The sequence below is a fragment of the Hibiscus syriacus genome, unplaced genomic scaffold (assembly GCF_006381635.1).
Source record: "Hibiscus syriacus cultivar Baekdansim isolate YM2019G1 unplaced genomic scaffold, ASM638163v2 tig00109936_pilon, whole genome shotgun sequence".
Taxonomy (NCBI): domain Eukaryota; kingdom Viridiplantae; phylum Streptophyta; class Magnoliopsida; order Malvales; family Malvaceae; genus Hibiscus; species Hibiscus syriacus.
This window is the reverse complement of record NW_024062533.1, coordinates 473871-484428: the sequence shown is the minus strand read 5'-3', so window position 1 is coordinate 484428 and position 10558 is coordinate 473871. Positions and strand designations below refer to the sequence as shown.

Here is a 10558-nt window from a genome sequence, read left to right as displayed (position 1 = left end):
TTTTGGAGAAAATTCCCTAAGCACATTCCTTATATTTATAAAGAAAATGACACCATTTTAAATATCTCTCTTTCATCATCTTAAGAGATAGCATAGAGCAGATGCCATGCCATCCTATTCTGCTAGGTTTTTAGACTAGAGATATCATAGAACAACTTTAGTAAATTCTGTCGAACAAGTAAGGCACTAGAAGAATAAATCAACTTAAGAGATAAGTTTAAGTTTCCTAAGTGATTTCCCACCATTCATTCTCGTAGAAGCTTTCCGTGTGAGGATTATCAAGTTATTTCATTTGTTTTGTGTTTTTACCATTCTTCATTGCCTTGACATTTTCACCTATTCAGATTATAAACATCTCCATTTCCACGACATCACATTTGTTCACTCATCCATATTTTCTCACCATCATTCTACCCCCACATTCACAATTCCTTTGCCTAGGCATCATTAGTGTAGATATCATCACTATACTTAAATAAATTAATGTATTACTATGACCAAACTCATAAACTCCACCAATCCCTGAGGACGATACTCACTCGTCATTATATTACTTTCGTGATTGTGTATACTTGCACATTAATTGCGTATAATTTTATAGTAGTCACAACACACAACAATATAGAATAAAAATTTAGTTTTGAGATCTCTTATATAACTCTAATTAGTTTAATAATTTTCTAAGAATTTTATATTACTAGGATTTTCTGAATGAATAGTTATAGTATAAAAAATAATAGCTCATAAGGTTTTTTTATTTTTTGTCTTATTAGGTATTTAAATTTGATTTTTTAGTTCAAATTAGTATATGTACTTGACTCTTTGCTTTTACATACTTACATTTTTAATCAATTTAAATTAAAAAATCAAATTTTTATACTAGTTCAAACAAAAAGCCAAAATTAGGTATCAAATTGAACATTAAAGACAAATTTAGGTAGCAAAATTAATATTAACCCTTTTAGTAAAAAAATCTAACAAGAGAAAAAGATTTTAAACACCACGTGAGCATCACGTGAGCATTTGCTCTATAAATTGATCATGAATTTCAATGTAGGTATTGGTATCAGCCGCTCTGCCATCGTCTCCTAGCACTAAGACCTGGAGAATCTTCGTCACTTAGGTTAGGAAATAGGCCTTCAACTCAATCATCCAAGTCTCTTCTTTTTTTATAGCATGTTTCTTTTGTAAAAGCTAAAGGGCTGTGGCAAATAGGGGAGAGCAGTATTTTGGTGGCTCTTAAAATACCTGTGGGTTCTCTACAGGCTGCCCTGCCTTCAAATCAGCCCTGCACATCAAACATGGCATCATAGTACGGGTTTTTGTGTTCTTTTTTTCTGGTTGGGTTTTGGTCGTCGGAATCGGATCTCTGGCTTTCTTTACCAGTTTTCCATCTTTCGCCATCCCTATCAGATGATTTTCACCACATTCCCGCCTCCAAACGCCATTACATAAGTTATCATTGATTCAGTGTTATTTTGAAAGTTTAGATTTGAGCTAAATTGAGTTTTTGAAGTATAGATTTGGGTTGGGTCTAGATGAAAAAATCCAACTCAACTTTATATATATATATATATATATAGAATGATTAGATTAACAACCAGCTGATCTTAGGTAAGGTCAAGGATCGAATATTGGCTTTTGTTAATGGGTAAATTGGGTTGGGAGGGTCTTCGTTTTTGCGGTACTCGATCTGGATTAGTCGATTAATAAATCGTATTTTAATAACTAATTCAAAAAAAAGAATAATTAATCTGATGAATGGTTTATTATTATTTTGTATTAATTTGAGGACGATGATATAGTAAAGGATCTCATGAGATCGAACTTTTGCAACTCTCGACATTGTTGAACATATCTTGTTGGGATCAACATTGACAACGTTTACCATGTCTTGTTTGGATGAACATGTTCGACATCTTTTGCCTGCTAGAGCACATAATTCACCAACAATAAGATTATGGCTTCATGTTTACAGATAAACAAGGGAGTGTGTTCTTTTTTATTGAGTAGAATTCATTACAGGGCTTGAAACAACAGATCAGTGAAAGCACGACAACAAGAACAAGTACAGCAGAGCAATCAAATTCAAAGGGTTGCCCTGAATTTGGAAGATGAACCACTTTGCTTCCAACCAAACTGGCCGTTCTCCAAAACCCAATCCTCAATCATAGCCTGAGAATTCAAAGCTTGATCAGCAGGCAAAAGATGCCCCGCCCCTGAAACCACAACATGGGTCAAGCTCCCCCATTTATGCAAGTACCGAGCAACCTCTCCATTCACTTTCCATATCACTCTATCGGCCATCATGAACTTCTCGATCCCTCCCCATTTCATCGTCTTCATCCATGCTTCTGTTGATACCACGCCGTCCCTTAAATCATACAACCCTTGATACAATAACACCTTGCTCTTCTTCACCAACATCTCCACCATGTACTTGACACTCTTCATTACGTCGTTGTGCTATGTTGAGAAATTTGATTGCTAAACTCGTCTGATAAGGCTTTTTCATCGTGAAGTCATACAAAGTGGCCAAACCAGTCATGTTTTCCACCATTCTCATCACCTTGTTTCTTGCATTTGCCGCCTCACTCCAGTTCCCCATCTTAACCAACTCAACAGCCTCCCTTTGTGCTTCCTCAAGTTTACGCATTTGCCTCTCGTTGACTAGACCGGAATTATAAACACTGTCGGCGTGTGTTGCCACGTGGATGACGGATCTGTTAGTCCGTCGCCGATTGCCACACCCGCCAAGTTCACTCTTTGTGACACCGGCAACTTTGGGTTTTTATTCAAAATGTAGTACCCAATCGCAGGCACATACTTTCCTGCATAACTCTCACCGGTGATATAAATGGGACGATCCTTTAACAACGGATCTAATGATGTGAACCCAGTGATGGCAGCAAAGAGATGCTCGGCGACAGAATGTTGGCCTCTGGGAATCTCCTCATGTGTTGCTGCAACACTATACTATGCATGTAATCCTTTGGGTTCTGCAATGAAATCAATTTGATCCCCTTTTTATGCATATTTCTTATCACCTATTACTCCAAATCTGTTTCATCTTTGTACATTTTCATGTTTATTTATTTTAGATTCTACCATTTTTTTATTTCAGTTCGATGAGTCCCTCGTGTTAGACTGTTAGTTGTATTTACCTTTTTTATTTTGCGATTGGAGTATGCAATTCATGTTCTTAGATTTTATCTTTGGTTGCTATTTTTGCTTTAATATTTAGGACTCCTTTTTTTTTATATATTTGTTTTGCTATAGCTCAGTATCGTGTTTTTGTGTTGTAGATGTTTGTAGATACATGTACATCTTTATATCAACTTTGTCTTGTATTTTGCATATTTTATAAGTATATATATATAGCTTGTTTTGTTATTTTGATAAAAAAAAATGGTGGTGAAAAGGGTCAAAAGATGAGTTCTTGGTTAGATTTCTATCTGTATGTTGATATACCAGTCAGCAGTTTGAGTTGGATTGAATGGAGCAATTTCTTTCATTTCCTGTACTCATGATACTTGTCATCTCATTCTTCTCCACCTTTTATTTTTTTCCAAATCCAACCTCTCTTATCAACGAGAGGAGTTGCTCAACTGCAGGGCACACTTTTGCTTGGGATAGTGTTATTATGGTCATTTGTCACTCTGAGTGAACAAAGGGACTGGGTTGTCATAAAAGGCAAGATTCTTTTTTATTTTCATCTCATCCAAGTGGTGGCTCATTGAATGGAAGAAAACACCATATTGACATAAATAGGCTAACTATATTGTTTACAGGGCGCTGCTGATTGCTCTCAGCCTATGCATTTTTCCTGTTAGATGGCCTTATTTAGTTATTTTCATTTACTCAACTCTTTTCCTCGTTTTTGGGACACAATGGTTTCTCTTTTGAATCCCTTTCTTTTAAATAGGATTTATGTCATATTCACATACACTTGACATTACTGAGGGCATTGCTGTTATTTGGCCTTAAATCCACTCTACTATGACTGGAACAAGAGGCACGTTAACATCACTGAGGGCATTGTTGTTGTTTGACCAATTTTGTTGCTGGGACGTAATTTTTGCAATGTGTGGAGACCACTTTGAATCCTTTTGGTTTTTTATTCTAAATTTTGACCTTCTTTAGCTCACTGTTCGCTAATTCTGGTGTTATATCCTTGCAGCAATACATGGCGCATCTCCTTTCTCGTGGTCAACTAGACGGGAGTGGCTAGGTGTAAGTTCCATAAAGAAAACATATTAGTGGCATACACGTGAAATGGACTCGAAGTGATGCTTATAGCAATGTAAGAAGAGCAGAAACCATACAATATTGTCATTGCACTTTAATATTGGCTCCTTGGTCTATGCTCTAGAATTCGTTTGTACTTTTGAGACACCGTAGTTTTCCATATTTGACATCGACTTTAAAGTTCACCGATACATAAATGTTATTCTGCTTTCGTATGGATTTGTTACACTTAAATTATAAGGGTTAGATCAATATATACAAATCTCAAATGCATCCACAGCTGCCACCAATTGAAGTAGAATTGCATGTTTCATGTTTATAAATATGACATTGGTTTGATATGTACAATAAAAAGGGCAGAATGTGCCTCTAATTAAATTGTTTGATACATTTGTTTAGTGCAGTAGTTGAATCCTGTGAACTATTGAGAAATGACCCAATTTGTCATCGCAAGATCTCCTGCCTTAAATAGCTTCTAAACTAAACCATAAGTCATACTACTTTTTTCCTTGTCCAGTTTACAACAGAGAGGAAAGTCCAACATATTTGGTTTGATTAAGAGGGACTAGGAACCTCCAAAGGAATGTCATGCGCATAGCAAAAGAAAACATGAACCGGCAGATCTTTGTTGAACATTTGCAAGTTTCCGAGCATGTCAAGCAACCAGTTTCTGCACTTCTCTGTGAACCTGGAATGAGTAGAGAAGTGAGATAGATATACCAAACACTTTGTGAAGTAAAAACACCGATGACATACGTCAAAACCATAGTTAGAGTTACTTACCCCATGAGGTTTTCTAATGACACCCACACACCTGGAAGCACTGATGCTTTCGCTTCTCAACAAGCGATGGCCATTTTGTGTAGGTTTGCAAGAGGCTTTTGGAGTCCCGGGCACATTTTGGTTGGCAGATTCCTGTTCCCTGCATCCTTGCAACTTTGTAGGGCTCTGAAGGGTTGCACGATTAGCAGAAGCAGCTGAACGTTTTTCTGATTGGTCAATGTCATCGTTATCATCATTGCAGACTCGCTCCCTAAGAAATAAATAATCACCAGTTGGTAAGAATAAAAGAAGCATATTCAGTCAAATAAATAACAAATAAGAATATGTATATATTCCTAGAAATTCACCTAGGCAAAGATGCATATTTCCTTCTCAGCACAATGCCTCTTTCATTTTTGCCCTCAAGACATTCAAATTGTTGCCTATACCGATCAACTCCGCTGGGTTTACACAACACACTTGGTTAAAATTCAACAATATTTTAGTCTTTCAGTTATGCATATAGCGAAACATAACAATTGAATTCATCACGTAGTTTCAGCATGTAAGACCTGACCTTCACCAACAGTCATGACACTAAAAAGAGGGTTTGATCTTTATGATTTATGTTCTATGTCAATACTAGTTGGATGATTTACCTTGGATACATGAAGCTAATATGATCTTTGCCTTGAAGGTATTCCTGAAGCATCTGTGGATGGTACTCTAATATCTGTTCGCAATTTAAGATAGGATTAACAAGTAAACACAAAATAAAAGAGGGGATTAAAACAAGAAAAATATAATTCAGGCAAGAGTTAATCTCTATGCACATAAATACCTCTCTGTAAATTAGCTCTCGGACATCATCTTCTGACAATTTCCTTCTTTCAAACTCAAATTCCAATTTTGAAATGGGTTCCATGGATGGTTCATTGTCCAGATTTGCCAATCCATGGAAATATGGATCAGCTAATGCCTGCATGAAGAAAAATCATAGAAGTTATGAAATATAATGGAGTACAAGGAGAAAGGATTTAAATCTTAAACTATTAGAACCCCTAGAGTTTACCTCTTCTGCAGTTGGACGATCATTGGGATCGAATGCAATCAGACGCTCAAGTAATTTGAGGGCCAATGGATCCTTATTTGGGAATTTTTCCGTGAAAGGAATTGGTTTCTTTTTTCTTAAGCTATTCAAATAATTTCTAGCTTTTTCATTCTTAATCTGCAGATATTATGAATAATCAACATGGTTAGAAAAGATCTTGTCCCTGTTGACAATTCTCATTAATGCAAAAGGAGATGGCAAACCCTTGCGATTGTTTTAGCAGAGGGAGTGCCAAGCAAATCAGTCACAAGATCCAACTGATCCACCACATTCTTCCCGGGAAACAATGGTTTTCCAGTAATCAACTCAGCAAATATACATCCTACACTCCAAATATCGACCGCAGGTGTGTACTGCAGAAAACATAGGTTTTAAAATTCAATTAAAACAAGTTCTTAAGAGATTTTCCTTTAATTTCTACTAGCAGTGTGCCAGTGTCTGTATTTGACACATATATCCACATTCTTCAGTTTCAGGCCACAAAGATAAGATACGCAAGAAAGCTTCTTTGTACTTGAGCACGGACTATGTTACAGCTCAAACTATGTACAAATCATTACACAACGAAAACTAAAATATATTGTTGCTGCCTATTAACATAAAATCCCTAAAAAGGTCAAGAGAAAGAAATTCATATCTAATTATAAAGCTGGCTAACAATTTTATAGTAAACAGATTGAAGTGAGAAAAAGGGAACCAGTACTTACCTTGGAGAAAAATGAACCGCATAGTTCAGGAGCACGATACCATCGAGTTGCCACATAATCCTTGAAAGATTAAATGATGATTAGATGACAATACCAGCTAACATGGTATACACAATGGCCATGACTAGCAAAGCAGTCATAACCAAGAAAGAAGCACTTACGGTCCAAAATATAGCAGAAGGAACATCAGTAAATGACACCCGAGCAAGTCCAAAATCACAAAGCTTCAATTTGCAATCCGAGTTAGCAAGTATATTTTTTGGCTTCAAATCTCTATGGAAAACATGAGCTGAAAAATTGATGGGATGAAAAAAAGTGGGTCATTTGTAATCACAAATTGGAGAAACCTCTGCAACAATTGACACATAAAATAAGCCGACCTGTGTGAATGTATTTCAGACCCCGAAGAAGCTGGTACAAGAAAAATTGATGATGCTCGGGTGTGAGATCATCGTTTATTTTTATAACATGATGAAGATCAGATTCCATCAACTCAAAAACAACAAATATATCTTTGAATTCTCTTCGACATGGAGGAAGCATTATGTGTTTAATCTGAACTATGTCTGGGTGGCGCAGCAGCCTTAGAAGTTTGATCTCTCTAAGGATCCTTGTGGAGTCAGAGGTGTGCTCGAAGATATTGGCCATCTTCTTGATGGCTACCTTCTCTCCAGTGTGAGTATCGATAGCAGACGCAACCACACCATAACTTCCTTTGCCAACTACTTCCTTTATTTCATATTGACTTGCTTCGCCATATTCGGTGAAAAAATCTTTGCCAAACATTTTCTGATAAATTAAATAACCATCAGATTCCAACCGAAAGAAAAGTAGCACGAAACCTAACATGATCGCATCGTACTCGGAGTAATACAATTAAGCAAACGAAACCACCTATCCTAGACTTAGATGTCAACCTTCGTTAGTAGTGTGGTAATAATACTCATGAATGTGTGAATTCAAGATTACACTAAAAAACATTGATTAACTCAGATTTCAATATAGAACAAAATGAATCTGTATTATGAAACCAAATTAAAGATCCCAAAAATCTGTTTCTAGAGAAAGAATAACTTCAACTTTAATTTTCTTCAAAGAAATGCTATTATGCAGATCTCTAGCAACCGTAACAAGTGAATTAGATGCAAATTTTAGTTCATTAAGCAAGAAAAAAAGACAAAAACATACACATCAAAAACAATCTTTTCACCATTCCCTTTAAAAAATTTCTATATCTAAGAATAACTGTCACCATTTGGAGAATATTTAAGACTTAGAAAATAATCCCCAAGAAAGTGGCTAAGAAAACATAAAAAAATCACCTTTATGCAGACAAATACTAATTACTACTAAAAAGTCAAGAAAATAAATTCAACCCACTAATCTTATTAACAAAACCCATTTTTTCCAGTCATTTTCATCCTAAAGGCTAAAATTTCCATCAAATGCTTCAATATTGCTCATCAAACACACATTCAAACCACAAAAATATAGATCCCAAATCTCATTTGAAAGAAAAACAGAGATAAATCGATTAACGAGCAAAGAAGAGAAATTACAGTTTTTCTGTCGGCAAAGGACGCCAAAGCAGAGCTGAAGAAGCTTGGAGAATGATGGCAAGAGCTCCGTTTAAATAAACTCGGAGACAAGATATGAACTGCTCAAATAACACCTGCAACAATTTGTACGTATGCAAATACAGTATAGCGTAAACGTATTTTTATACGTATAGATAAAGTCGTATCAACTGTGATGCTGACAAAAACTTGAATATGACAAAACGGTCATCATTACTATTTATGCAGAAAACAATTAATAAAATATTACAAGTTTACAACCGAATTTAAAAAGTAAAACTCTATCCTTCACAAAAGAAAAAAGGGCCATATTTATTTATATTATAATTTATCTTAAAACGGATTTTCTAGCTTTGCTCGAAATTCGAACCTTATCTTATCCTCAATTTCCGGAGCTATAAAGAGCATTGCTATAGATGAGATGATAGTAGAAAACTTACCAGAAGGGGAAAGCAAAGCGAGTTGCGACGTGTTACTGATGCAGCGTCTGCGAATCGGTGAGTCGATGAATCGGCGGCTTCGTGCGGGCGGTGAGTCGGTGAGTTGCGGCTGAGCTCCGTAGGTCCTTTCCCACCTCCCTCACCTTCCTCGCACTCCCTAGATATCGGGTTTTTATTAGCATTGCCAAACGTCGTGTTTGTGGATGATAATGAAGGAGGTGGTGCCACGTCAGGAAATAGTATTGGGGCTCAACGTAATTTCGCTGTCAAATAAAATTGTTCACAAATAATAAACTTGTATATTCTATATTAATATTATTTTCCTTTTTTGCGGTCAAAACAGTAATACTTGATTTTTTTTAAAAAAAACGTTGAGGCCATATCTTTCTCTAATTTCACGTGTTTTAAGAGTTATATTTTTTGTGGACCTCATAGGTATTCATATTTAAAATATCTAAAATCAATGTTTTATTTTCAAAGTTATTTATTTTTAATAACGTTAACTTTATTTAAAGTAAATCAAGAATAAATTAGAACGGAAAATTATAATTAATAAAAAAGGAAACTTCAAAGTAATTCCTTTAAATTAATAAATTAATACCTATTCTACACTCTTTTTAAAATCAATAAATTAATTTTTTTATCAAGTTAAGATGATTATAAAGTAATATATGTTTTAAATACTCTCGATCATTTTGATAATGAACGTTCAATCACTCTGATACAGCTGCTAGTACTCGAACACTCGTGACCTTTAAAAACAGTAATAATTCCTTTAACCACTGAGATAAGTTAATTTGTGTAAAATCAATAAATTATTTTTTATCATTGATTTATAATAATAATAATAATAATAACATGACATGATTTAATAATTTACTTATATGTGATTATATATATATACCTGATTTAATAATATGACGTGATTTAATAATTGGCTGTGATTATTTATACATTTTCATGTCACATGATAAAGTTTAGTTAATTTAAAATTATATATATATATATATATATATTTAATCAATTTTGGCCGTACCTAAGTGTGATCTTAGATACATGTTGGGGCATAGGTTTTAATAACAAAAATTATTTGTTTAAAGTTTAATAGGATTTGACATGATGATATTTTATTTATTAACGGAAATGTATATTATATATCGATCTATTTTTGTTTTACATTGATAAATTATAGGTTAAATTACATATCTAGTCACCTAATTATCTTTTAATTTCATTTAATTATCTTATTATTTTTTAAATTATATTTAAAGTTATGTTTTGTTTATCTATCATTAAAAATAGATAAAATTATTGTCATGATAATTTTTTTTAAATTTATTAATAATTATGTGATATTATCTTACAGTGATATGTTAATATCATCGTTAATTTTTAACGGGAGCGACCAAAATATTATTTTAGGTGTGTTTTTGAAAAAATAGTTAGTCAACAAAGTGAAAATACATAGTTTATCTTAAATTGTATTGATTTATTTATTTTTAATTTGCAATTATTATAATTTTAAAATCAAAATCTATCTAACATCTTTTATTCTAAATCTGTATATTAGTTTAATATCATGTATTGAATTTTTTTTTATATAAAATGATGTGATCTGACATACATGTTAAGCCAATTATTTTAAATAATTGTTAAAAGTAAATTCAAAAAAATAATTAAAAGGACATTTATTTTATAGATAAAATTTGATAA

The 10558-nt window shown here is 33.9% G+C and overlaps 1 protein-coding gene and 1 pseudogene across 3 annotated transcripts; both read right to left on the bottom strand.

The window, feature by feature from the left end:
• Window positions 1–1958: 1958 nt before the first annotated feature.
• LOC120210791 lies at window positions 1959–3515 on the bottom strand (annotated as a pseudogene).
• A 1023-nt stretch (window positions 3516–4538) lies between these two features.
• LOC120210827 (mitogen-activated protein kinase 17-like) lies at window positions 4539–8954 on the bottom strand. 3 transcript variants are annotated; one of them, XM_039209490.1, is made up of 12 exons: window positions 8846–8954; window positions 8388–8500; window positions 7209–7617; window positions 6990–7117; window positions 6829–6888; window positions 6325–6474; window positions 6083–6238; window positions 5852–5989; window positions 5670–5743; window positions 5379–5471; window positions 5032–5281; window positions 4539–4936 (listed from the first exon to the last, which is right to left on the bottom strand). In XM_039209490.1, exons 3-12 carry the CDS (start codon window positions 7612–7614, stop codon window positions 4904–4906), a joined length of 1488 nt encoding a protein of 495 aa, XP_039065421.1. In that variant the 5' UTR covers window positions 7615–7617; window positions 8388–8500; window positions 8846–8954; the 3' UTR covers window positions 4539–4903. The 3 variants fall into 3 exon arrangements, with proteins under 3 accessions (XP_039065421.1, XP_039065422.1, XP_039065420.1); XM_039209491.1 differs by lacking the exon at window positions 8388–8500 and having other exon boundaries at window positions 8846–8950; XM_039209489.1 differs by lacking the exon at window positions 8846–8954 and having other exon boundaries at window positions 8388–8554.
• Between the last annotated feature and the right edge of the window lie 1604 nt (window positions 8955–10558).

What these genes read in the sequence shown, in the direction of transcription:
- LOC120210827 (XM_039209490.1), bottom strand. Translation starts at nt 7,614, where the DNA reads ATGTTTGGCAAAGATTTTTTCACCGAATATGGCGAAGCAAGTCAATAT. An exon ending in TCTGAAATACATTCACACAG is followed by an intron (nt 7,118 to 7,208) that starts GTCGGCTTATTT and finishes TCAATTTTTCAG; the next exon opens with CTCATGTTTTCCATAGAGAT. An exon ending in ATTAGCTTCATGTATCCAAG is followed by an intron (nt 5,472 to 5,669) that starts GTAAATCATCCA and finishes GTGTAAACCCAG; the next exon opens with CGGAGTTGATCGGTATAGGC.